Source organism: Ornithodoros turicata, chromosome 3 (assembly GCF_037126465.1).
Source record: "Ornithodoros turicata isolate Travis chromosome 3, ASM3712646v1, whole genome shotgun sequence".
In the NCBI taxonomy this organism is placed as follows: domain Eukaryota; kingdom Metazoa; phylum Arthropoda; class Arachnida; order Ixodida; family Argasidae; genus Ornithodoros; species Ornithodoros turicata.
Genome location: NC_088203.1, coordinates 107,233,126 through 107,260,864, shown reverse-complemented (window position 1 = coordinate 107,260,864; position 27,739 = coordinate 107,233,126). Strand labels below are relative to the sequence as shown.

Below are 27,739 nucleotides of genomic sequence, written 5' to 3'. Positions count from 1 at the left end.
TGATTGATTCTCGCGTTGCCGGAACCCCATAAGCGGAGTTTTTCCAAGAAATCCAAATTGCGAATTTTACCGGTGCATGCATGATTTTCCAATTTGTTCGCATAAACCCGAATAACCGAGACCCTAGGTCGACGGTGAAGATGAAGCCACTGTTAGCTTAAATAGCAACGATCACGACAAAAACGCTTCATTTTGTTGGCTGTCTTGTCTGTGTCGCGGCAATGTGAAGGGGCGGGGGGTGTAATACATTCGCATGAGAAAGTGGGAATAACACAGAGCATGATCCACATCTAGCCAGCATTCCTTGTGTGTGAGGAGAAACACCCATACGAAGCACGTCACGAAGCCTCAAATAATTTAATAATAAATCTACCTCTTCGAGATCGACGTCGAACTTATGCAGAGCATGCAGACGACAGACATCTCGTAGGAGGTGCGAGATGGCGCGAGAGGTCTATTGACACCTAGCGAGAGTTGCGGCAAGCTCCCGGTAAATCAACAGGTGTGGGAATGAGCGACTGAGAATTCTGCGAATTGAGTACCAGATGTTTGAGAAAACAGCATATTCAACGACAATGCGTGCCGTGCTGAACGCCAACACCGTTGGATAGTGACGTACAGGGTAAGTCTTTACATGGCCCGGCGATCATTGCCTTCGGGGATGACCCCTCCAGCCGAGACGTTCCACGTCCACATAAACATAACTAACTTTGTACATCTCACATTATTTATGCTGACTTGGCATAATTTTGTCCACGGATACCGCAAGACAACTGGTGATCATATCACTGCGGTTGTCGAAGGTCATGTGGTGCATGTTTTCAGTGTCAAACCAGCTATTTCGGCCTTGCGATGTCGCCTTGTCGTTTCTCTTTTGCTTCACCTACTTTTCACGTTTAGGCGCCTGATTCTATCGACCCCTGAAATAGTCCCGCAAGTTATGGCAGGAATAGACCGCCTCATAATCAGTCGTGTCTCCTTTTGCCTGTTGTGGATTTCGCTTTGATATGTGGTGTGCGAGTAGTCTACTTGGACAAAACGGCGAGGAATCAGTTGAGTTTTTTTTTAGCTCCTCTATTGGCCTTGCCCATCCCTTTGTAGCTCTGGAGCAAGAAGCCTAGGTTACGCTGCCAGTTGCAAAATGATCTCAAACAACGTAGGAAGTAGAAACAGTTAAATGAACATTTGACCCCCAGTCTCGGGTTTTTAAGTTACGGAATATTTGAGTTACGGAATTCTTTCCCTCCCAACATGTCCATTCGTATGATGAGCACCATGTTCAGTATCAAATACAGTTCAATTTACAGCCTGCTCACCTTGTTGGAAATCATTTCCACAGAACAGAAGCAACAGTATGTGAATGCTGCATTATTACAGCTTCACACACTCCTAGCTCTGCAAAAACAAAGTTATTCCGAGCTCCACATGACTTTTAATGCTTTGCCCATGACAGTGGGATGCTGCTCGAGTGACACAAAGTATACTGAACTGCGAAGAAAATGAGCTCAAAACCAACGATGGTTCCAACATCTTTCGCAAATTTTAATTCCTGCAAATATATTTTTGAAGTAAGTCTGCTGTAAGGGGGTTGCCCACATTTGCCACACGGGGAAAAGCGACCTGTACGGTACGTGTTCATGTTTTTGTGGTCCCTGTGCAGCTTAGCATTAATGTAGCCAGAAAAATATTTGGGAGGGATTCTGTGGGAACTTCACATGGAGAGTAGGATTTCATCCCCATTTTTCCTTTCCTAAATGCACTACCAAAAGTATGATTTTGTAGAATGAACTTCCGATCCCCTCAGCCCCTATGGCTGCACCACTGCAGCGCAGTAAGGAATTTTAAATTAAAGTATTTTTTTATCATACCGACGTATTGTAATACAGCTTTACTGGGTAGTATTACAATGCAGCATTTGAGTTGTATTAGTACTAGTATTGTAATATGTTTTTTGATGCCGTATAATGTATTACTATTATAATGCAAAAAGCAAATGTTACTGCCCTGTGTCAGACTAATTTACAAATATTTTTGCGACGTTTCTCACGAAATACAGAATTTCTGTGGCTGGTAAATTCTCTTTTAGATAATACTCATCAACATTCAAAGGGAAATGAATGTTTGCTGCTCTTGGAAAAACGTGTAGTCAGCTTAGAAAAGTGACAGGAAAAACTGTGAATGTTGTATCAACATGTTGTAACAAACAAGGGACAACCTTTGAGAATTTTAGCCTGAAAGAACAACTTTATGCAAGCTTTTGGGAAAGATCTGCAATATCATGCAGCTGTAGAGAAGATGGCAGAGCATGTGTGCCACTGCAGGCAGCTGTCACCCACATTGTTGCTTTATTTGTTCGTACCTGTATCAAGGATTCGATTCGTATCAATGTGGTTTTCCAGTTTGGCTATTCCCTGAAAATTTGCTTTAAACGCATATCACGGGCGGAGAACACACTAGATTATGTTGCGTATTAAAGTAGGGAGCAAGCGAGCTGGTGATAATCTGGAGACGACATTCCTTGAGATTGAGGGAAGACAATGACGAACAAATTTCATCTAAAGAGTGTCAATGCTGGCCTTTGAGAACGATGAGACGGTGGACTCCTTGATATGTTGAGCATGTAGGAAGGCAAGGATCTTCCACTTAGTTTGCTTTAGGTTCCCGTCAAAGGGTTTGAGCCTGAAGGGCCTTTTCATTGGAAACTCAAGTGGGCATAATGTAAAACAGGAAGGATTTATCGTTAGATCGCAAATCTTTCTCAAGTGAGGGGAATGTGGAACCAGAGAAAGGGTGCTCACACATCTTTGATGAGAAACAATGATTGGCTATGTCATCACCTTTACTAGAGCTCAGAGTTACGGATGATACAATTTTATGTACACGAACCTCTGCCACGTGCCTCTGTGAAATAAATTATTCTTTGCTGGTTATGAGACTCGTCCTATTGTTTCGCGTTCGTTGTCTTCACTCATTCTCAAGAAATGTCATCTCCACACTAGATTAGTTGTGGTTTGGAAGGTCTACAATTCATTTCTCCACATAACACCGTACACGGAAACGTATGAAAGAAACTTGTTCTGGTTCCTGTACTCTGGCTTGTGTTGTATACAGTCTTGGGAAGTAACTTATACTTGGAGACAAGTCAACTCCGACAGGTCAACTAGATCCAGAAATCTAAGGATGTCTGTGACTTAGGCAGGGACACAACATCTCTGAGTTTATTTATTTATTTATGAATACTACTATCGTCCTCCTGGTGGCCGAAGGAGTGACACATACATAAAGTTACAACGTAGTGTGTCCGCTTGCTTCAAACTGTTGCTTTTATTCTGATCAAGTTGCAAAACCACACATCGCAGACCACACGCTTAGAGCACATTTGCACGCTTTTAAAGCAAACGCATCACACATCGGTGGTAACAGAAATGTGAATCATCGGAATGTGGAATAAACGGCTCGAGTGCTCGGCATTTAGGAAAGTAACTGTCAAGTAATTTGTTTAGATTAACTGTATGTGCAACTTAGTTACTTTTTACAGTAGCTCCTCCTGGGTCTGGTCGTATCGATACTTTTCTCCGCCCCAAAAACTGAGAACACATAAGCAGGAACTGCCTCCTTGATATTGTTGGCCGTTATGTTGCAAAGTGTGCGATAAAAACGAAGGTATTTGTAGCATAGTGACAACACTGACTTTCAGGACTGTGATGGTGGGACGCCTGAACCTATCCCACTTGAGCCAGGAGGAGTGCCAGAAGATCTTGGAAGTCATTCAGCGGGACTTTGAACTGCGTACTAGAGAAAAAGAACGACTCAAGTGAGGATTACTTCGCCTCTGGCGCAATTTTTAAACCTTTCCAAATATGGAAGCATCCGCAAATGGACCTAGTGACAGCTGGATATTCTGCCCAACCTACCCTCTTTCTTTTTTTTTTTTCTTTCTTTCTTTTTTCTGTCGCATTATGAACTAAAACTCTACACCATGGTTGCTTTCTCGTTTCTTTGTTTTGTATACTTTATTAATTAATTTATTATTATCGTTAATTAATAACAATTATTATCAATCTATGGATGTATTTACTGATATCTCCGTCGGCCAGAGTGGTCAAATTGGTGTCTATGTGAACGGTATGCTGCCCCAATCGCTAGAGTCCTGCGCGGGTTGGATTTCTTTCTTTTTTTTTTTTTCTTTTTTTTACCCGCACCAGACTCGTATCTGCCGGTGCCAATCGGCACCCGGCCTGCAACCCGAGTTTCATTGGGAAGCGGAACCCACATCTGCCCGCACATTTTGTTCAAAAATCCACCCGACCCGCGATATAGGAAGAAATAGGGTAGTGAGCCGCGGGTGCCCCAGTGTGGCCAGGATGGGTATGACTAGAGCGTAGCTATTCAGTGACTCTAGGTATGACTTATGAGTGAGGGAGTGCTGCCTGAGGTCAGCACAAGCTGTTGCACAAGTGCTGGTCTTCATTTTGAAATCTGAGATCCTTCGGACAGGTAACATAAAGGAATTCTCTTTTAGAGAAGCATGCTGTTGGCACCAACGCACCATCGCTGGTTTTAACTCTCAGCAAGCGCGGGACACACGGGACTCTACCAATCACTAACCTAGAGACATTCTTACAATACCTTGGTCGTTGGTTTCTGAGAGCTATCTTTTCTCGCTTATGTATGAACCAATCATCCCAAGTTTTGCTTGTAGAGAGGTGCAAAACACCTTGGCATTTGAAGCATTTACAAAAAGAGAAAAATGGTGGTGGGGAGCCACATTTCCTACCACCTTATGTGTTTGTCTTGAGCCTCGTGAGATCTTGCACAAGGTACCAAAACAGGCACAGAGGAAGTGCAGAACATCAATAAGAAGAACTGTATGATTGTGCACTTTTGGTTCGTGCAGGAGGAATGGTTTTTATTTTTTTCAAAATTTTATCCAGTGAAGGGCAACGTGCGTATTCGTTTCTGATATCAGCCTTTCGTGTCCAGCATTTACGGGGCGGTGACTGAAGAAGCGTTTCTTCCAATGGTATGTGTATAATGCGTAATTATTTCGCTTCAGCGAGATTACGATTTAAAAGACATTCTCTCGAAACATGTCTGCATTCTGAAGAGGGCCCTGCTCGAGTTCTGAGCGTCCTTTTTGTGGTCACACACACACAACAGGGGTTGTAGCCAGAATTCTTTTTTTTGGGGGGGGGGGGAGGGGGGCTGGAACCTCTACGGGGGGAGGGCGCACACACAAAAAAATCTAGCTATCTTTGCTCCCATACTTTCGAGGCCGAATGGTGATCGCCATCCAGTGGTGACCACATTTATTGATTTCTTCAGCAAATCATCGTGAGCCACCATGAAGAAATGTTGCCATACATACAAGGTGGCCAACATTTCCCTCGCTATGCCCCTGACACACACAGGCTACCAGTGGAAAACAATACTGGCAATCCAATGAGAGATGAAGCACGGCTATATTTTGGAATCTGTTGTGTAGATACGCACCAGGAGTTGCGCGGACTAAGGTGAGCGCATCATGAAGATAAGCCAAAAGCTGAAATTCAGTGTCCCACCCAGCATTTCACAACCTATTGAGACACTTCCCCGCCTATCCCTCGTCTCATATGGCCAACCTCACTCGATGAACAGTGTGTGCAATAGTAGAAAAGACACGTCATGTTGCACCGTTATTAGATACACGTAGGAAAGGTTGAAATACTCACTCAGTTGTCTGGATAAGAGGAATTTTGATATTGTAACAGTGTGTATGTAAGAAGCAGGACAATCTCAGCGCTGCTCAACTCTATAATGAGCTGTGATGTGGAGAATGTGTGCTAGGATGATGTGCTGTTTTGCATTTGTTCATTGTATTCCCGCTGTCGCGATTTGATGTAGTTTTACCTGAGGTAGCGTTAAAGTAGCTTCATAGGCGAGCGTGAATTTGGCTGGTTGGTGCAATTCCATCTTTGTTGACAAATCTCACAGATTACACAACACAACCGGTGGAACCAGTTCAGTTCATTGTGTGTTTTTCTTGAAGTAAAACAAAGTTTTAATTTGCAACGTGCGTTGTGTACATGCAAGATTTGTCGCCAAGGTTAGCTTCGTTGGGTAACCGTTTGGTGGAGAGCTAGCCTGAGAGTAAAGAATTTGTTGAGTCACTTTCTCCCCATTTTTATTTCCCAGTCATGGTCCAAGGTCATGGGGCGTCCTGCCAGACAAACTTTCTATATATGTAGTCCCATGGATGCCTCACAGGATGTCGCTTGGACCAGGGGTTTGGGGGGGGTTCAACCCTCCCTCAAAACCTTAGCTTTGGCAGTGCATTAGGGAGAGGGAAACGAGGGTGAAATCCTCCTCCCCCATGTAAAGTTTCCGTAGAGCCCCTCCAGAAATATTTTTCTTGCTACGCTACTGGCAGGGACGCTTTCTGAGTAGGCTTTGCACGTAGTACCTTCCGTAGTACGTAGTGCTTCCGTACCTACACTTCCGTTGCTTATGCTATTTCTACAGTAAAGAAGTATTCCTGCAAAATACGTTTATTACATAATAAACTTTAATGGAGACTCCGCACCAAAAACGTGTTGAGGTAACAGCGCGACACCAATCCGTTCCGTATGATATTTCAGCGAATACAATTTCTCATCCCCAAGTGGCGCAGATAATTAGAAAAGGATTATTTCGTTTGAATGATTAGGCGCTCCTCCACGGAAATGCAGTCCAGCAACACTGGGCTTCACCTCATCGGTATTCCTCGTGTACGGCTTTCTGTATGCTTTGCTTTTACGCTGGCGAATATTTTAGAACGAAATCAATCAAGCAGATGATTGGTCATCCATGTGGCACGAAGAAGTTACAAAGCGCGTGCCCGAAAAGCAGCCGGTGGCCCGCACGAGACTACCGGTGACGTCACGCAGGGTACAGGAGGTAGGAGAGGAAACCTTCGGAAGTTTCGGTTTCGTTTATGAGCTTCGCAGCTCTTTTGGCAACTACCGAGTCACCGACTGCCAAACCAACTTTATTTATCACTCCAGAAGAATGTGTCAAGCTTATTTACTCAGTTATTATAGTAGTTTCGGATTGCCCCGCAGATCTGGTTAAGGTCCCTACTCGGGTGGGCTGTAGTTGGTATGTCAGTGAGCTTTCTCTAACCCAATGCGAAGGAACAGATGTACAGTATACCGCAGTATACATTTTACTCTCGTATAAGACGCACATTTTTACCCAGAAACATCGCGCCATTGAGGGGGTGCGGTCAATACGCGGGGGGAAATTGGAACCTAACACTTCAGGTTCACTTAACTCCCGTTTTATTCCGAGATATCAGATCCAACGTAGCGATTGCCTTCCACACCAAATCGTCTTCCATTCCGTCAAGCGTAGGCAAAATACTTCATGTCCGTCGCATTCGTCACTCCACTCTGGTGCCAGGCGCTCCTTCTCGTCGACTGCGCGATATGCTGGCTGGCGCGAGACGATCCGCCCATGCTGCTGAAGTCGGCGTTTAATGTGCGGCAAACAAAACAAGTACCAGCACTTCGGCGCTCAAGTTGGTGGTGCGTTCTATACGCGAGTGCGTCCAACATGCTAGTAAATACGGTACCATTTGGAGCATCATTGAGCGTAGCTTTTTTCACCTGCACTGAAAGAGGGGAACATGGAAGAAATGTCTTCTCCCTCCTTTGTGTTTTCTCGAAGGTCGGAGCGGTCGCATGATATGTCACGTGGGGGCTCCGCTAACGGAGTTCAAAAGGTGAGCCCCCGGGAAGACGCGAAGGGCAACAACGTTGCCAAATGAGAGCCGTGCGTTCCGTCGGAGCCTAGCATGACGTCACAGTTCTCAAAAATAAAAATCAATTTTCTCTGGCTTTCGCGTCACGTAAAGCCAAAATATTTTGCAAGAATGTAAAGTGAGACAAGAAGGTTTCAGTAAGATAACTTCGGTAGGAGGGCACGGGATGTATTCCGTAGTGGCACTTTAAAGCTGATTTTGCGGATATTTACAAGAGGGATATACACGATGTTCCACCTAACATCCCACAAAAATATATTTAAAAAAAAGAAAAATCATGGTCGATCCGTTGGTGGATTCGACGGAAATGCGTTAGCATTAAAACTTGAAAACCCTTTGGGAACTCACCTTCACAACGCTAACGCAAGACATCATCCTCGGCCAAACGAGCCTTTCGGGCTTGCTCCTATTCAGCTTGGCGGCGCCGTCTCGCAGCCTCAGCTTTCTTTCGCGGCCGCTCCTCCGCACAGCTTTCATAACCCATGGCGCGCGCGCGCAGACAAGTCTGAACCTGTCGACCACCCAGCTGCACTGCCGCCGACGCGCCGCGTCGCGCTCTCCGCGCGCCCTCTCCTTCCCTTTCCAACCAGCGCACATGCGGGCCGCACCGTGGCTACGGACAGACCACGCCGCGATTCTTTCGTAGGGAGGGCTTTAATGCCAACGTATTAAAAACTGACGGATACGATGGAAGTTAGTGTCGTCAAATAACGACAGCGACAGAGCTGTGTGGCCGTGGCGTCTCCTTCGAAGTGAAGCCACATGTGCAATGGTAGACCCTCTTTGTCGAGGTCGACGTGCATTACCCAAGCAGCACAATGTACTGAAAGTCGAGTGCAATAGCGGTGGACGGTATGTGTCTTATCAATGTTCTTTAGTTTCACGAGTCTGTTCGAGGCCTTCCACCTACCCGTCCACCCCTATTGCACTCGACTTTCAGTACATTTTGCTGCTTGGGTAGGATGTCGGCAGCTCCGTTTATCATCGCGTCGGAGTCATCGAGGTTGCAAGTTATCAACGAGAAACGAGATAACAGCTCCCGCAGTAAAATATATCGTCATATCTGTTATCTGGTTTCCTCACTTCATCTCCCTGGGTTTTCGGCGATGCCACGTACAGGACAGGATCTGTATAGTCGCTGTAAAATCTTGCCTGAAAATTATGGGGTCAACGGCTTCTGTCTTCCGTCAACTTTTGCCATGACATAGGGTCACTGATCAATTTTCAGTCGCGAGAAATTCAAGTTTCTCTATTCAGAAACAGAACGCGCACGTCGGATTTACCCCATGCTGTCACAAAATAGGTTCCCTACTAAAGTGGTAATAGTTGAAAAAAGAGAAAAACGTCATTTCGACAGGCGCAAATTGTCAAAACTTTTTTCTTTGTGTGTGTGCAACATGCTGGTTTTGTTTCTGGTAAAAACGTGACATTGGCTTGGGAAATTTCGGAGAAAATTCAATTTCTCGCGCCTGAAAATCGATCAAAGTGCTCCTATGTCACGGCAAAAGTTCGCGGAAGATAAACACCGCGTTGCACCCATGATTTTCATACAAGCAGATTTTTAAACGAACACGACAAAATGTTTCCGTAACAACAAATGTACTCCTTGCTCGTTGGCGAGAAGTGGCGATTACGACACGGCATAATTAGTACGGATCGGCTTCTTCTAGGTTTAATATATGCAGCGCATCGATATTCACGCCCAGTAATCTGGAGCTGGCGTATTTACAAAAATATCTACGAAATAAAAGCTGTCACTCGAACGGTGACGATAAATAACGAACGTTTGAGTTTCACTAGTACGCATCAAAACTTGCACTGCAGCAGAGCCAACGTTTAGGAACTCCCTTGAGACTTGTGTGACGTCATTCCTCATTAAAGAACGCAGCCTCAAGCAGTACGAGGCTCAGCTAGTATAACAGCACATTGACGACGGCACACACAGAAGCTTCCAGTTGATGGCAACTGCAGGCAAGTTACACTATATACAGGGTGTTTGCTTTAACAAGTCCAGAAATTATATTTAAAGCGAGCGATAAAAGAAATGCATGTGGTACTTTTCTGTTACTTGAGTAAGAAACAGGTACTGCTTCACTAGTAGCACCCGTTTCTTAGTCAAGTAGCTGAAAAGTAGCGCTCGTTTCTTTTTTGCCGCTCGCTTTAAATAAAATTTCTGGACACCTTAGAGCCAACACCCTGCATATGTGCCAACATCTTTGCCCCACGGCCTTGCTTGCACTTGCAGTGTGCACGAAACGGAAAATGCTGCGATTTGTCCGTCACTCAAACGTAAAAGACAACACTGAAACTTTCCCGTAAAACCTTTTCGTTCTGCAGACTAAAAAAAAATTTTTTTTAGTCGCAACGAGGCAGAAGCAGCAAGTCGTTTCTTGCGATTTACGAAAATTTTCATGCCATTGCTGGCGCCCAGTCGCAAGAAAATCAGATTTTGTACCTCGAGGCGGCTTGAAAGGCAGCTCTGGATGCTCATTTGCGAGATTTCATTGATGTGTGGAATCTCCGCGTTTTGAGATTCTGCAAACGTAACCTTGAAAGGTAAAGCCTGCGGCAACCGTCCTTGTCGCAAAGCGAAAGACAACTGCCGTGGAGGTGAAATATAAAAAGTTGACGAAAGTTGAGGAAAATTGCTGTAGTTCCTTTCGGACGACCGGGAATACCTCGCAGGTATACGTCCTTCGTTGGAGGAAGATTCTCAGGAGGAAAAGAACCGGCGAAAAATACCTTCCTTTATCGGCGCGCGGCAAATATACGCTCTGTCAACAGACGTTCGCATCATGGCGGCCGTTCGCTGAGGTCTGTTTCGCTCAAGGGACAGTTGGGACAGTATCACCGTCAACGTTTACGTTTCATGCGGAATTTTCAAAATGATGCGACTGGTGCAGAGCGTCATCTTCTCCGGGCGTCGTCTGCTAGAGAGTTCCTACCGACGGTTGTTTAGTGATGGTGTGGTGTCGTCTGCAAAAGATGATGAAAAGTGTGCATCATCAGATGGGATGATTTCAGTGTTCCGATTGAGCGAGATGATCTTTGTGTGGGCTTGCGGAGCCATCTGGGTGGCGGCACATATGTGGATTCTGTTGATCCGATGGCTTCTGGAGTGCAAGCTTGTTTCCAACTTGTTTCCAATTGATAGATCTCCAGTAAAGGAGACAAGTGGGTAAGTAGACGGGTTTCTGCTGTTTACAGTGATGCCACATTTTCTGTCCTGCCTCTTTCTATGCGCAATGCACTGCAGTTGTTCCACGGATGGCCCTTTTGAACTGCGTTTCTAATCGTCATCACCTTTTCCTGGCTGCCTATCTGCCGGGGGGATCACATTTTGCACTCCGTTAGCGGAGCCCCACGTGACTCGGCCACTCGGCCCTATCACGTGACATGGGGTGGGCGGCGGCTGTCCGGTAGTGCGAGAATCTGCCCGGGTGCATCGAAGAATGGCTCGGTCCGGGTCTTCCTGTGTTTATGCGACCCGGCATGGTGACTCAAGCGAATAGAGCCCGGCCTAGCATTTTCAGCCGTGACTTGCGCGTTTCTAGCCCTTAGCGAACAAATGTATAAGAGAATACAAGGCCACAGCAGCGCCAGACCAAATTAAATCCGGAACGCACGCGGGCAAGCACGTTATCGGTAGAGGATGTCAAAAAATGAAGTTACAGAGACATGAAACACATCTAAAAGGTTTTATGACGACCGCGCTTCGTCAGTTGCAGCACACGTAAAATGTACAGAAATATATGAATAGAAATATATATAAGGATATATATATTGTTGACAAACTCCTTCTCCCAACCCCTACCCCTCTCACCAAGCTTTGCGAACGTGATTGTGAAATATGTGAGGAGTCGGGAGCAATGTGAAGTGGCTTTGAGGAGGTTTTTAGATGGCCGAATAATACGTATAATGCCGTGTCCTTTGCTTGTTTTTGCAAATATATGCGCAGGAATCATGTAAGCTTGTGATGATATGAACTAATAGTCCTGATTGGCTGCATGACCAGGCCGAGCCAGACTTTCATGTTTAGCGGCACGGCCCACGGTGCTGGCATCGTTTGACGAAGGCAACATTTCCCCGAGTTTGAGGAAGATACGGAAGGCAGGCACTGTGTGTGTCTTCTATATCTTCCTCAATCTCAAGGAAATGTTGCCTTCATAAAATGCCCACCAGCTCGCTTGCACGCTCCCCATGTGTTCCTTCAGGCATTGTTCGTCAGCCCTGGACCGGAGAGATGTAAAATTTCCGAAATGTCTCATCCTCGAAAAAACAAACAAAAAAAATAGGTTTTTGTTGTGTTGCTTTTCTGAAAATTTGTTTGCTCGTTTAATGACAGCATTTACACGTATATACGGAGCGTTACCCAGTAAAAGTCGACCCGTGCCAGTGTGCAGTGCTCCTACGATTACGCTGCGTGTGCTAGTAGAACATTGTGCTATCTACATATAAACCTCCGAATGACATTCAATCCCTGTAGATTTCAAAGGGATTGGGCATTGCAGTGCAAGGTTATGATGCAAAACTTACGAATCACGTGTTCCAAACAATCAAGACAGTGGTGGTGCCAAGTGCAGTTAAGAGGTTGCTCCCCAGATGGTGACATGTAGCTTTGGCAGAGATGTCTCCATGGTGGGTGCGCCATGGGTTATGAAAGCTGTGCGGAGCACCGGCGGCAAAAGAAGCCTGAGGGCGCCGCGAAGCTGAATCAGAGGAAGCCCGAAAGGCGCGTTTGCCTGTGGATGCTGTTCGTTAGCATTTGTGAAGGGTTGTGTAGCGTTGTGAAGGATAGTTCCTGGAGGGTTTTCGAGTCTTAATGCTTACGCATTTCCGTCAGATCCACCAATCGTTCGACCGTGATTTTTACCTCTTTTCCTGGGGTTCGTGATTCGCACAAAGAGAAATGCATCCGACGTTCGATCGACAGCGGGCAAACTATTTTACGGAAGTGCAATGAGCACTGCGACGAACGATGATGCCAATCTTTAGCTGCTGCTCGTTGAAGTATGAAGTACTTTGTAGACTGAATGTGAAACCAAAACTGAGGAGCCTCACAACATGCTGGCGCACAAAAGATGCCATTTTGAATCTTTTTCCAACTTTTGAGTGGCTGAAGAAAAAAAAGAAAACAAAGAGAGAAACTTTTTTTATTGGGATTTTTGAATTTCTTTTTTTTTTTATTTAGAAAAGCTAAATCAAATCAGAAATTGAAAAGGCATCACAAAAACAACGCCTGGAGAAGCGTGCCAATGGACCTCTTGTGGCATTGTGATGAGCCAGAATAGGGAAAACGAAAATGGTTAAAAATTGGGCTGTTTGGTGTAGCATACTTTAAAAGCGATAAAACACCCGTGCCGGGGAACAAGTCAAAAGACGACACAACACAGAATAGGGGTTGAGGCCGTTCACCTACTCGAATGATTAGTGCCTTAGTGTCCCACACGACGACGGAAATGTTGGACAATTCCCATTTGGTGTCTTTTCAAAATTCCTTGTCTCCCATGTTGTGCACTTCAACGACCCTTCAGTGTGCTTCAGGATTCGAGTGTAATCCTGAAGTCCCTCAGTCTGAAGATCAGAGAAGTCACATTCTGCGATATTTTTTGTTTCCCTGTATGATCTTTTGTAGCGTAACTTGAATTGGCATGAGATGAGTGTGGTATGAGTTTGCTTGGTATGATCTGTCACGGTATGTGTTGTCTTGGTATGGGAGGCCTTGGTATGAGCTAGGTGGTCACCCATGATTCATGGACCTAACCACGCTGCATTTATAAATAGGCCAGGGACTTGCGTGGTTACAGATTCAGAACGGCAAGCAAGTTTTGTCATCGTGATTCACTCGGGGAAATGTCACGGAAAGTGAGCAGCTTAGCTGGAAAGGATTATCCTAGGTGGCATACGGGGCTGAATGAAAAATCCTTTGTTTCTATGTTAGTTTAGGGGATTTAAGAGAGGTTCTTCAACGCAGGGCTGTTTAGCTACTCCTTCGTAGCAAAAGTGCAGCTGTGCCCCAAGTACACTGGTCTAGCATCAGGAAGGTGTCGTTATACCGTATGCAAGCATCTCTCTCTGCCATGTACTCTGTGCTATTACCAAATTTTTGTCTTCTCACTGTGGAGAGTTGATGGTACCAATTGTCAGAACTGGTCCATACTGTCTCCATTACGTACTTTATGCAGTATGATAGCATTTTGCTTTCAGGAAACTTGGAGACAAACTCCAAGTGGAAAAACGGGTAACCACGAATGACAAGAGTTGCATCCTCTGCTGCGCAACCTTCAATCTTCTCTTCAACAAGCGTCTCCAATGTGGCGAATGTGAGGCATGCGTGTGCCGCGACTGTTCCTCGTACGATGCAAGGAACAAGGTGTGGTACTGCCGCCTCTGCGACCAGCAAAGGTCTGTCTCAAAACACATTTCGCTGCTCTTCCTAAAACTGTGCATTTCACGAGGTTGTTGGGATACTCTAACTGGTGGAAGATCTGACAACAGATTCGTTTGTGTCACGACCTACTACTATACTAGATACATTGACAAAGGATAGTTATCTATGGGAGGGACGGATGAAAGGATTGGTACGCTAGTGGCCGCTATGGCGCTACGTGGCATTTGGGGAGAGGAAATGGCACCAACATTATTATCGTGAAACTAGGGAAAGGGTGCAGGCTAGCTGGTTCATCTCAACTTAGTAATGCGTCTTTTATCCCTCTCGCACCCCTTCCAAGATTTAAGTTTAAGCTTTTAAGTTGAGATGAACCAATAAATTATTGCTGCGTCTGAGAACTTACGTGTGTCATCTTCTGTGTCCGTGTCTCTCGGTCTTCTTCATGGATTATTATCATCATTGCCACTGTCGTTTGTCTGCTACATAGCCTACTGCTTGCTACCCACATATTATTTTGCTCTTCCTCGTAAACACGCCTATGGCCCGTCATACCTTGTGGCAGTTTCAGCAAATCACATGATAACAAACAGTGTCTACTATCGTGAAATTCCATAGCGCAACGGTGACCACAAGAACTGCTACCTGTACCTCAGTGCTGGGAGCTTTGCGCATGTCTAGCTCTCTAGTATAGTACCGTAATTTTTTGTGGATAACTCGCATCATGTACAACACGCACCCATTGATTTCAACAGGATTTTGACCCGTCATCTCCCTGCATGTTATACAGGGTCAATGGCGGTCTTACACGGAAATGTATCGACGTATAGCACGCACTCTGAGATAACACATACGGCCTATTTTTCAAACTTTTTTCGTGTATAACACACGTGTTACGCGTCGAGAATTACTGTAGTAGGTCGTGGGTTCCTTTCCGTTTTGGCCACAGCCGACAGAAGTGGCCAGAGTCAGCTTTTATTAATTTGCGTCGTAAATAAAAAAAACATTGAATGAAATCGGAGTGACCACCTTCGAAAGCTAAGTGCGATGAGTCGCGTAAAACCAAATTGGTTTTACGTGTTGTCGATATTTGCGTAGTAGATACGCTTATTACCGATTTACTTCTTCAAAAATTGTCTACTTTTCATACCCGTAATGACTCAGGCAATCTCAGCAGCGCAACGAAAAAAATTTATTAAACTCATCTTGTCTCTACATGTCCCAAACGGTGCACACAGCTCGCTCTAGCAGCCCTGAACTCAAGCTATAAGAACACTAAGTTACGTGATAATGACCCTGCACCGGGCAGATAACACAACATAATCTGCTTATCATAACAGTACTTGTGCTTGATTGAAATTTCAGTTTTACACGTCACTTAGCAGGTCGCACGTGGAGCATGCATTCCTCGTGCTTTGACTTTTATGTTTGAAGCAATCATTGATGGCACATTCCTCCGGTACAAGGGTGTTTAGTGTCACTGAGAGGGGCTATTCTGCCAGCAGGAGCTTGCGTGCGCAGTCGTGTGAGTGGTTCTACAACAATGTCGAGATGAGGTTCAATCAGTTTGGTAGCACAAAGGTTCTCCTCTCCATCTACGGGCCAAAGAAAGACTGTGAGTGCTCAACCATTTGACACGTTTACATTACTCTGAATAGATTTGTGATGTTGAGCTGTAATGCCACGCATATTTCCAGTGGAAGGATCACACGAGCCTCAAGTGACAGATATTCAGCAACACATGGAATCCGTCCTGGAGGGTTTCTTAGGTGAAGGCCTAGACTCTGCCTGTATCGGCCGGATGTTTAATCACCCCTCTTGTAAGTACTACCTCGGTTGTGCTCTACGTAACTTGCGTTTGTGTTGCAGCCGTGGAAAGGCACCCGCCTGATCTCCTAGTTCGACCAGCCCTTTCACTCTAGTTATACATGCTCAATGCACTTTCAACTACATCAGTGTGCACGAGGGTTCATAGGTTGACACCACTTATGTGCAGAATTGAAAATGGCTGTTTATCACCAATTATCAAAAATTTATGCGAGCACTTGCACCAAGTTGTGATGAGGCAAGGCAGTTCATCACCTTCATCAACAAACTCTTTGTGAAAATCGAAAAATTCGGATTTAACAACACTCTGACGTCTCTATTTTTTCTAAGACAGGCTGGGAGAACAAAAAAGCTCCGTTCTATCCCTTCATTTGGTGCGAGTATTTTACTGGGAGCAAAGGAGGTTAATAATAGTTTTTGGTGATGAATGTCAATATTTACAGACAATCAAGTGGTGCTGGATCACCGCGTGCCAATTCACAAAGCTGTGCTCCGGTTTTCCAGCTCGCTCCTCACTGCCTTGCAAGGTAAGCTAACAAACTCATACGAGTAAATCGATTGAATGAGTTTGAGTAAATCCTACAGATATGCCAAAAGAAGCTGACCTCACTCCTACCAACACCCATGCCGACCTCAAAGAGTGTGTTCAAAGGTTGTGCAGCGATGCCAACAATTTGCCCTGCCTACGGGTAAGTGTGCTTTCTAAGACTTTGTCATTTAACGTGAAATTTGACTAGTGGAATTTTAAATGGGAATTTGAGAAAATAAAGTTTTTAGATTTGATTTTGATTTGGACATTACAGGTTCTTGTCCTCACAATATACATTATCAGTTGCAATGAAAGGAAATGTGCCAATACTAAACATAATGTTACGAGAAAGTATTGGCAGATGAAGGTCATGGTATGTCTTGTACCTTGAAGGGGAGTGTTGGCCGGATGGCCTTTGAGGAATATGGTACTGAAACGGGCTTGTTGGTGAGACATTCTAAAAGCGATCAAAGTACTCTGTGGAAACTTAAAAAGATATGTAGGATAAGACAGACGATACCACACACAGCACTGTCGTCTGTCTTGTCCTGTGTCTTTTGAACTGTGCGCCATCTGCTTTTATCACTTCGAGGAACACGTATCAGTAAACAGCGCAGGACAGCTGTTACATAGAATATTGTATCCTGCAGAACAAAACCAGGTATATAATTGTTGGGGGATTGTTCTATACACATAAATTGTGCGCTTGGAAAATGAATTTTGAGTGGAGCATTTGGTATTACACTGAAAGTTATCCAAATTAATCTGTGCTGATGCAGGAGGTGTGCGAAGCGAACAACAGCCGGAGAAATTCATCATCTGCCTTTTCCGACGTGTCGGATGAGTGTGACGATGTCTCATTCGATGCCTATGAAGACCTTCTTGTCATGGCAGTGATTAACAAGGTGAATTATTTGGTTGTATTTGTCCCAAGGTTTGCGCAAGTACTATTGATTTTTTCTGTAAGTGCCAGAAAGTCTCTGTTTTGAGGATTCAGGTTTGAGCCACAATTTAAAGCGATCCCTCGTCTTTCAGTTGAAAGTCATATGGAGGGTACTTTATACATTTAGAACCATAAATGCGTGTCACTTTGTTTAGGCCGTTGAGATTGGTCAGCGAAAGTACAGTTCATCATGTGACAGCAAAGGAGGTGACAAATCGTGTCAGCCAGATATCATCCAAACTTCTAAAAAAGGTAATATTTCATTTATCATAACCTGTAGCAGACCACCAGAAACTATCATCATCATGACCAGGTTGCAGATTTGCGTGTTTTTTTCCTGGGTATTTCCCGACTTCCAAACAGATGATACTATGTATCTGCATTATTTTGGGGAGTGTATGAATGCCACAGTACCAGTTCTAAAGTGCATGAAATTGCATGTTTTTCAGGTTAGTGCGTGTTTGGATCTATCTCATACAGTAGAATCTCGATGATACGATGATCACGGATGATACGAATTCTTCTCCGGTCCCGGCCGGAATGCCTATTCTTCCCATGTATTAGAGTTCGGATGATACGAACGCGTTATCTTGCCTTTACGGATGATACGAATGAGCCGATGATGCGACAGAGGTTGTTCCCCCGTGACGCGAGAGCGCGCGAGTCATGCTGCTGCGTCTTTCGAAAAGGGAGGGCTATCCTCACCACGAACTCCCTTACATCATGTAGCGCAATGCAAGCAATGACTTTCCTTTTGGTGGTGGTGGTGGAGATAAGATCAAAGGGATTGAACGGCCCGGAACCTTATCACCTTGTCTCTGTTATGACCTTTTTACCCCCCTCGCAACAATAAACCGCGAAGCTGCGTGACATCGCTCTGGCGGAAAACAACGACCAGAACCCCAGAACACGTGGAGGGAACATATCAGGACAACTTGTGGCAACATTACGCGTCACCATTCCGCAAGTCGGCTTCACCTAACGCCTTCATGCTTTAGGAGAGGCTCGCTTTAGAATACTGCCGCGCGACTCGCGGGTGAAAAGCACGTGCTCGTCTTTTGAATCATCTCACGTATTTGGGCAGCATTGGCCAAAAACGGAGACACAAAAGCATTATAACCGACCTCTTTCATTGACAGTAACGGAAAATGAACAGTCACTGTCTATTTTCTTGCCTCACTTTTTATTTTGGTTTAATTCGTTTGATACGAATTTCGGATGATACGAATTTTTTCCGCGACCCCGTGAGATTCGTATCATCGAGATTCTACTGTATGTTTTTGCATGAATGCATACTTCGACAGCCACAATGTGCAGAAAGTTTAACAAAAATTCTGCTTGTTTTGCACGACAGTGTGCCTGAGACTCAGAATATTGCAACGGGTAATGTATATTAGGTTTGGTTACTGGAAACAAGAAACGTTAGATAACCAAATTCCACAGGAAACAAAAATAGAAATATTTTCATTACCTTTACCAGAAACCGAAACGGAAACTAAATTCAAGCCTGGAAATGTTAACGGAAACGTAATTCCCCTACCTTTCCTCCTAATATACATATATAGTATCTTTAATTCCTTCATACCTCGAACAAGCGTGGAGTGGAACCATGTTCCATGGTCATTGTTTCGTATGAATGCTGATACGTTCCATTGAATTATAAATCACCGCCACTCCTTTCTGTAGTGCTTTGCCTTGAGGGTATTAATAAATAAATATGCATGTATTAGTACTCTCTCATTCACATCTCACCAGTCATCAGATTGATTTAATGGCAAAATGTAGACAGTGCGAATGATTCATGCAGAGAGGTTCAAGCGGGGTGGCTCACAAGCTTCTCGGGATATACTGCACTCCCATCTGGACGAAACTGCAGCACTGCAAACGCGTAACTAACTATTGGCTGTGCTCGAGTTTGTACCAAAGTTGCGTAAAGTTGGTGCCTGAGTCTGTGCTGGGTATACAGGGTGTTTGCTCTAACGTGTTTCCAGAAATTATATTTGAAGCGAGCGATAAAAGAAAAGCAAGTTTTACTTTTCTGCTACTTGAGTAAGAAACAGGTACTGCTTCACTGGTAGCACCTGTTTCTTAGTCAAGTAGCTGAAAAGTAGTACTCGTTTCACTTTTATCGCTCGCTTTAAATAAATTTTCTGGACACGTTAGAGCAAACACCCTGTATAAGTGGTCGGGGAAGACCACATATGTCTTCTGTGTTTTCCTACTTCAAGAATGGCATAGGAAGAAGGGGTTGTTACTGGAAATGGAAATGTTAACTGCCCAAATTCTGCAGGAAATGAAAATAGACCCTGAAACACAAATATTTTTGCTACCTTTACCAGAAACTGAAATGGAAACCGCTAGCGAAAGTCATCTGGAAACCGAAATGAAAATTTGAATTTCTTAGGTACCGGAAACAGAAACAGTATTATTTTTGGTAACCAAAGGACAGCAACGGCAGAGGGAGCCAAGTGTTAGTGCATTGGGCCAGGTTCAATACATGGAGGTGACCATAGGAAGCTTGATGTACCCCCCATGATATTTATTGGCAACGCGAGAGACCAGTGGACTGACTGAGACCTTAGGAAGGCATGCGTGTGCTGTGTCATCCGGATAAAAATTTAAATGAGACACACATGAGGTAAACATTCCAGGTGGCCATTATTGGTGAATCCTACAGGACAGTTGTCTTCTGTGCAGGTTGCAACATTTGCACTAAGCTCTTGTAATCACGAGCAATATTAGGAGGTACTTCTCAGTTTACAAGCTGATCCTACCAGACAAACATTGAAGCTCCAGTCACGGAAACTCTATAACACAGTGTATTGAGTCTGGAACATCAAGCCAGATAACTGACAGTGTGCTGGGTTCCATTTACTAGCCATTTCTTATTTGTGTTGAGGAGCTAATAGCCCGAGGAGATGTCGCAGTTGCGCAAAAATAAACGTGTTTCCAAGTTGATGCTGCATATTTCGCTGCATATTTTTACAGTTTTTGACACATAATTGCGCGCATATTTCGTGAATGTTTAGTAGATCTGCGGTCTCATCATAACACACGCTATAGTATGCATGGATATTTTAATACTGAGAACCAAGTTATAATGATATGTTGACATAAGCGTGTACATAGGGATGTAGATCATGGCATAATATGGCTGCATCCCATTTCAATACTAGCATAGCAAACTCAAATAGCCTACCTAGAGAACCTTTTTCACTAGGAATTTCATTAGTTATCACTCTTTATGTGAAAGGCTGGTTCAATTGAATAGTATAAAAGTGACTTGCCTAAAACAGCAAGTATGCAAATGATAAATGTGCTTTTTTTGCACTCTGTGCAGAGCACATTGACGTGGGGTGCCAGTCAGACATTCCCTTCTCTGACTCTGGACAGGACGAAGAGGGCTTCACAGAAACGACAGAATCCGACGAATTCCTCTGGACTCGCTCTCCAAAGGAAGAAACATTTCCCTATATTGTAAGCACTCTGCAGGCTTATAAGTATCTAGAGAACCATACTGCTTCAATTTTAGATAAGTGCTTTATCTATACTGCAACACGCGGCAGATGGGAGGTCAACTCGCATGTTTTGATAGCGCGAATATATTACGCGTGTGCTTTAATATCGTGCAAATGTGCTCCAAGTATGTAGTCTCCTATGAGTGTTTCCACAATGTGATCAGTGTACAAGGAGCAATTTGAAGCATGTAAGAGTAATGCATGGTGACTCAGAAGCATTGTGCGCCCTACTAAACCAGTCGCGGACGAATTTAGGTTTGTGGGCACAGTTAACCTGTAGGAGGCTTTTAAAGCATTGTTCAGCTAGTGCAGTACAGTCAAACTCCTTTATAACGAACTTCAGGAGACCGCGGAAAATCTTCGTTGTAAAGGTGACTTCGTTAAAACGGATGTTTCAAAGGAAAAATGCCTTAAAATACTAGCAATCTTGTTTATTGGTAGAATTTCGTTGGTCTGATCAGCGCACCTCAGACATTCAACGTACAATAGACATGGAACCTTATCTCTGTTTTGACCTTTTTACCTCCCTCGGAACAATAAACCGCGATATTGTTTGACGAAAACAGCGACCAGAACACGTGGAGGGGACAGCTTCTGGCAACATTGCATGTCACCATTCCGCAAGTCGGCTTCACCTAATGCCTGTGTGCTTTAGGAGAAGCCTGCTTTATGAGCGCACGACTCGCGGGTGGAAAGCACGTGCTGGGCCTTTTGAATCATCTCGCGAATTTCGACAGCATACGCCAAAAACGAAGACACAAAAGCGGCCTCTTTCACTGACAGTAATGGAAAATGAACAGTCACTGTCTATTTTCTTGCCTCAATTTTCATTTTGGTTCAATTTTTTTTATACGAATTTCGGATGATACGAATTTTTCTTCTGCGACTATCCTTGCGTTTGCTGACCAAGAGCGAGAGAGGCTCCGCCTTCTGGATGCTGGCCAATAGGAGGACGCGGAGGGCAGGCACTTCCCAAGCCTCTGCTCTCACCTAAGAGATGGCGCAGCGTTACCGTTGTTTCGCGTGTCAGACCTCGCCTGCTCGGTACAGCCTGCCCACAAGAAGCAGGTTGCACAGTCGAGGTCCACCAATCCAGACAGCGCCCTACCCACGTGATCAAGTCATCCGGTTGGACAGATGCCAGGAGGATGAACACCTGTTCCATCTCCCCGCCTTTTATGACCCCCACGGAACCGTCATCTGTGGCACCGAGCACGCCGCATCGGAATGAAAATCGCTCTCAAAAAGTTCGCAATTCGACATTTGCTTGCGAAACTTCGTTGTAAAGGTAGCGAATTTCGCCCTACGGACTTCAAAATCACTTCGTTATTTCGGTAGTTTCGTTATAAAGAAATTCGTTATAAATGTCCGAAGTATACATTGAATCCTACAAGCGCCTGACCAGACCGCGAAAAACGTTCATTATAACGGCCTTAAGCTGTCAAGAAATGAAAAAGAGGCATTTCTGATACCATATGTTCCCGCGTATAAGTCGTAGCCTTTTTCTGAATATTTTGACCATGCGTCTTATACAAAAGCGCGACTTATACGTAGCTTTTTTTATCTTATCTCTTTCAAAGTATCACAATGGCTTCATAGTTCCTGAATGCTGGCAGAGCTGCATAAGGTGCAAGATGTATACAGTGTGCAAAAAATAATGTTGTGGCAGGGTTTTATTCTATGGATTGCTCTTTGTAATTTATAGATTGAAGAAAAGATCGAAGAGGAAATTACGGAAGCATACACGGAATCTGAGGATGGCCGAACGGATTCCGACGAACCGGATGGAAACATTTTAATGTCCCTGGATTTGAACCAGCAAAATAGAGTAAGATGTCACCCATCTTGCATACTCACGTTAGACGCAGTTTTGGGTTCTTATAGGAGCAGCCGAGCAGAGCATGACCCACGTTGAATGCGTACCTTTCGTTTATTCATAGCTGATAATGCAAAAGTAAAATTTGTGTCGACCCAACATCCCACGATTATTAAATACTACTAAGTATCACGAGCTACGCTGGCCCTTTAAAACGCACGTGCGTAAAAGAGCCAATAATGGGGCCTGCCTATAACTAGCGAGTGGGGGTTAAACGCATATCTCAGATTCGGAGGGGAATTGGACTCTATTTTTAAATCTGTAATTCGGGGAGAAATCTGGTGATAAGAGTGCCTTCGAATGTTATCGGATGTTTATGTTTCTCTTTTCTATTAAGTCATATTCCTTTTTTTTTTTTTTGTGTGTGTGTGTGTGTGTTGTGTTACTGTGTAACCCACTAGCTCTAATCCCCAAAGGCATAGACAGTGCTGACACACTTGGGTGTATTTCTGGGGACGTAAGTGAGCCGTTCTTACATGTGTTACACGTGATGATCTTTCTTCGTCTTCAGTGGAAACATCACTTGAGGATTTCATAGTGACTGGAATTGAGGGAGAAATTGGGTTTAACCCGAATTTGTTGCAGGTCAGTTTGTGGGGGGGAATTGGGGAATTCACTTTTTACCTATACGTGAAGGTCTGACCACTTTTTGAGGTGTCTAGCCAATCATCGGTCAAAATACAGTTCAGTATTATTACATGCTATCTAAGGTTATACCTCAACCTTATTTGTTGGTACTGAGATGGCTGCCAGAGTGATATTGTCGCTACGTAGCATAAGCAGATGGAATTAGATGAGGGCAAATGTGTATATGTAAATAAAACTCTGTGATACGGTCTGTGATAAGGTTTTAGGCATCAGAGGTGTTTTTCTTGCTATCTTCTTGGGGTCACAATCTTCACTAGGCCTAACAACAGCGACCTGGGTTTTCCGTAGAGTTTCCAGACGAATGTCGGCACAGTCTCCCCTCACGTCGACCCAGGACGCATACTAACCCCCCCACTCCTTCCTGCTGTCCTCTCTCCACCTGTGCACGTCTGTACACCGCTCATAGCCACAGTTGCTTCACGGCGCTAACGCTGAATTAAAAATAATAATAACAGCAGCAAAACACGTATAATTTTCGCGTAAATAATGATAGCGGAGCGAAAGTTAAATCATTGTGGATGGTCACAAGATGGGATATTTTCACGGAGTAAAATTGAAGCAGCTTATAAAAAGTCCTTTGGTGAGCTTTATGAGGGAACAGATGTTGGCACTCAGGTACCATTTCCGGAGATGGGAGTCGACTTGGTGGATCCAGGCGTGTTCCTCGGAGATGAAGGGGAGGAGGAAGAAGAAGAGCCCGGCATTTTGGTGGCATCTATCACAGATTGGGAAGAGAATTGGCTCTTCCGTAAGAAGCAGAGGAGTAACGCTCTTGCGGCATTCCGTGGTGGACGCTATGCAAGGTCAGGAAACGTTCTTCTCTGTACCACTACCTGCTTTGCTACTGTTTCTTTGATGTGGTTTTTTTTTATATCTGCGTAGTAATAATACACTCTTTTGCAGGTACTTTGACCCCATCAACATGTTGATACCCAACCCCACTAAAGAGGAGGGTGTCCTCCTTGGGAGCAGGTGAGGGCTCAATTATGACAGTCTCTGGTCTTGAATGCCTGTACAAACGATGAATTTGTTAAGTGAAAGAGTTGCAACAGTGAGTGCCTTCACTAGCTGTTTGCTCTAGGCAAAGTCATTCTCCTTGCGTTACTTATCTTCAGAGTGTCGACTGAATTGAACGAAAAAAGTCAAAATTAATATGCAAGCGTAACATTGAACAAAATCTGACCCGCCTTGTGACTGTTTCAATTCTGCTACCAAAGGTGCAGTTGCAAAACAGTTGCAAAACCAAGAGAATAGTGTCTAAGCTTTTCTGGGATGCGCATTAATAACATTTGTAACCCCCCACACGCATGTTGACAGATTGAAGAGTTTTGTTGATTGACTCGCATGAGCCTGCTGCTATGTAGCGCTTACTATGTAGCATATCCTGGGCAATATTTTGTAACAACGAGTCTCTAACAGGGAGGTGGATGAATTTTCTGAGATGTCTGAGAAATTCTCTGTTGGGTCACTGGAGCTGCCGAGTTTGTCAGAATCTGAAGAAGAAGAAATGGTTTCCGACGTCCATCTCAGTCTGACACAACCTGACGCTTCCAGTTTGAGGGAGGCAGTGCCAGAAAAGCCTGTTGTACGCCAACAGCAAGAAGCCTCCCTGGCAAACTACTCACCAGCATTTTTACGCCAAAATTCTGTACAGGTATGTTCTTGCTGCACTACCACAAATCCTTGCCTACCTTGTGTGCCTTACTCATTACAGCCACATGTTGTGACGTTGTTTGCAAAATTCTGCACAATGTTGCTTCTTTAGTGAATATGAAGACATCATTCCTCTTTAGAGTATCATATCGAGTATATTATGCGCACAATACACAGCATAAATGGCACTGTTAAAATGGACCCGGTGTGGCAGTGTCGGAGCTAGCTTTAATTGATGAGTGTCGATTTTTAAATTGAGCAATATTGTTTTCATTATCGTTCATCCAAGCACCCTGGTGTGGCTCAACCCACTCCTGCACCTCGCTCGACCACCACTCAGAAGAGGGAGGTGAAGAGACAAGTTCCCAAATTCTGCGCAGTAGACAAGAGGAAAAGTCCTACCTCTTTGCGTTTCCTATCCCAACCAGATGCCACAACAACGATGCATGCAGGAAAAGCAGCGAGGTTCCTGTGCGAAATTTCTTCGCCGAAAGTTCAGGGCAAGTTCTGTTTGTCTCCTTAGGTAGCTGTGCATCCACTTTGTTTGGGAGTTTCTTGCAGATGGAGCTATATCACTTCCATTGGCAACTTATTAACGAGGCACTAAGCAGCTTGACGAACGTTCTCCAACTATTACGCTCCATGAAAGGGCGTGGCTCACGATATCCAAATATGAAATTCATTTACTTCTAGCGGGCGTCTTTACCATGAAACAGTGCCATTCAAAGAGCAGAATCCGCATGAGTCTCTCCTTCATCTTTGGAACAGGGTCACGTCACAAAACGTTCCAGCATACATATAGCAACGCTGCATTCCAGGTGCTTGAGGTGTGGGAGATTTTGCTCTTCTGGCCAATGACGGGCCCCACTGGGGCAAGTTGCTGCTCGTGAGGGAACTGGTTGCGAGAACATCACAGTGACCTCGCGGAGCAATACAGCACTGAAAACATAGTGCACGCATTAAATGGAACATTATGGAAAGTAACTCTTCCGAGGCTGGAACATACAAGGGGACAAACGCAACACAAGCCTCAAGGTTGAAATCCACCAGTCAAATCCATTGCAGGCGATGCTCACCCTCCAGCAATAGTACCATTATGCTCGTAAAAATAGCCCACAGATGGCACCGCAGTTACCCGGGGATCAGAGCCGTATATTAAAAGGGAGTCTGGCCATTAATGGGTCATGCCTATACCTGAAGCTCCGCCCACTTTTTCAGCTTTCCGACCAATGAAGTCTTGAAATATGGGGCGCTATCAATCAGCCTATCCTCACTATTTGCCCCCTTATCCAACATGGGCAGCGCCATTTTGGGTGGCAAGTTGATTGGATGGGATTGAAATGGATAGCTCTCGCAATCTGCAAAATTGGTGTATTTTTGGTGCCAATTTGATGAGCGCCACCTAGGGAGAGTAAGGCACGTCGGGAATTGTCGTCTGCTTCTGTCGTTGTACCGCTGCTGGCAGAACCACCTGTTGGGACACACTCTGTTGTCGGTATGATTTTTAATCAAATCTACATGAATAGTTGGAATATAAGAGACAAGAATGTTTATATCCATGAAATCCAGCAATTAAATATAAGATTGTACAGCACAGCGCCGTTTTTGTAATGATTTCGTTGTGATCGCCGTGTTCACTAGGCCTAACACCGACGACAAAACGTATTATTTTCGGTTAGATATTGATGGATGAGCATCAGTTGAAACTGATTTCCAAGAAACGTATATGAGGATGTACATTTGCAGCGTAAAATCAGAGTAGTCTGTGAAAATTTTTTGTCACGAAATCCCCGCCTCACTGTGTTTGTTTTCGTCGCCATTTTGGGTGGCAGTGAGATGTCATGGCGGCCCCCTTGATAAAGAGCAAACCAATCAGTGGAGCGAAACTGTGATTGACAAGTCGAGCCTCTTTTTGTGACTCCTCCCAATGGCCAGACTCCTCCCTTTTAATATACAGCCCTGCCGGGGATGCCTCAGGTAGCTACACATCACTCGCGAACACTCACATCATCAATCACGAAGCAGCAAATCAGCAACATAAAGAGACGGAGCGAAAATTCGAACCAAGACCTTCGGATGCACCGGTGCGCCCGTACCTTTCAAAGGGTTAACTTATTACTTATCAGTCAATTTCTCGTAAGAGCGATAGTTCTGCCAGGGGATAGAGAAGTAAGGAACTAATCATCATAACAGTGTGCGCGAATGCGACTGGCACTAAGCAATGTCACTTGCTCGTCGCCGGCAAAGCAGGCCTCGCTGTTTTGAGGGGATCACAACTTTCCGTTGACGACATAGCCAAGAAAAAGGCGGCAATTTGATATTTTCTCCAATAGAGTTGGCTGTATTTATATTTGTAGGGTTCGCGGTTAGGTTGGGCTTAACAACGCGAGCGAGGTCGAACAAACGAAACTAAGCGTGTGTAAGACTATTTTCTATCCTGGGCTGTTTTGATGCTCGTCCATAAATAAATATTACCTGGAATGAAACAGCCTACGTTTTGTACGTGTAGCTGAAAAAAAGATTAGACAAGCTTCACAGTACATATGTGGGCAGGCCAAATTAGGAAGTTACGTAACA

The 27,739-nt window shown here is 44.5% G+C and overlaps 1 protein-coding gene across 6 annotated transcripts in view; it reads left to right on the top strand.

Annotated features, from left to right (window-relative positions):
* The first annotated feature begins 459 nt into the window (after positions 1-459).
* LOC135389152 (uncharacterized) overlaps positions 460-27,739 on the top strand; it is a 37,733-nt gene continuing 10,453 nt past the window's right edge. For 3 of the 6 annotated variants that reach the window (XM_064619173.1, XM_064619172.1, XM_064619170.1), the window contains exons 1-14: positions 10,569-10,958; positions 13,988-14,185; positions 15,671-15,783; positions 15,866-15,988; positions 16,439-16,522; positions 16,581-16,684; positions 17,304-17,429; positions 17,623-17,719; positions 20,808-20,944; positions 22,691-22,813; positions 24,125-24,312; positions 24,413-24,481; positions 24,929-25,163; positions 25,452-25,662. In XM_064619173.1, coding sequence (XP_064475243.1) covers positions 10,666-10,958; positions 13,988-14,185; positions 15,671-15,783; positions 15,866-15,988; positions 16,439-16,522; positions 16,581-16,684; positions 17,304-17,429; positions 17,623-17,719; positions 20,808-20,944; positions 22,691-22,813; positions 24,125-24,312; positions 24,413-24,481; positions 24,929-25,163; positions 25,452-25,662 — 2,101 coding nt within the window. In that variant the 5' untranslated portion in view covers positions 10,569-10,665. Of the gene's footprint in view, positions 623-3,697; positions 3,815-10,567; positions 10,959-13,987; positions 14,186-15,670; positions 15,784-15,865; positions 15,989-16,438; positions 16,523-16,580; positions 16,685-17,303; positions 17,430-17,622; positions 17,720-20,807; positions 20,945-22,690; positions 22,814-24,124; positions 24,313-24,412; positions 24,482-24,928; positions 25,164-25,451; positions 25,663-27,739 lie in introns of those variants that run through there. The other 3 variants (XM_064619175.1, XM_064619176.1, XM_064619171.1) reach the window with 3 other exon arrangements.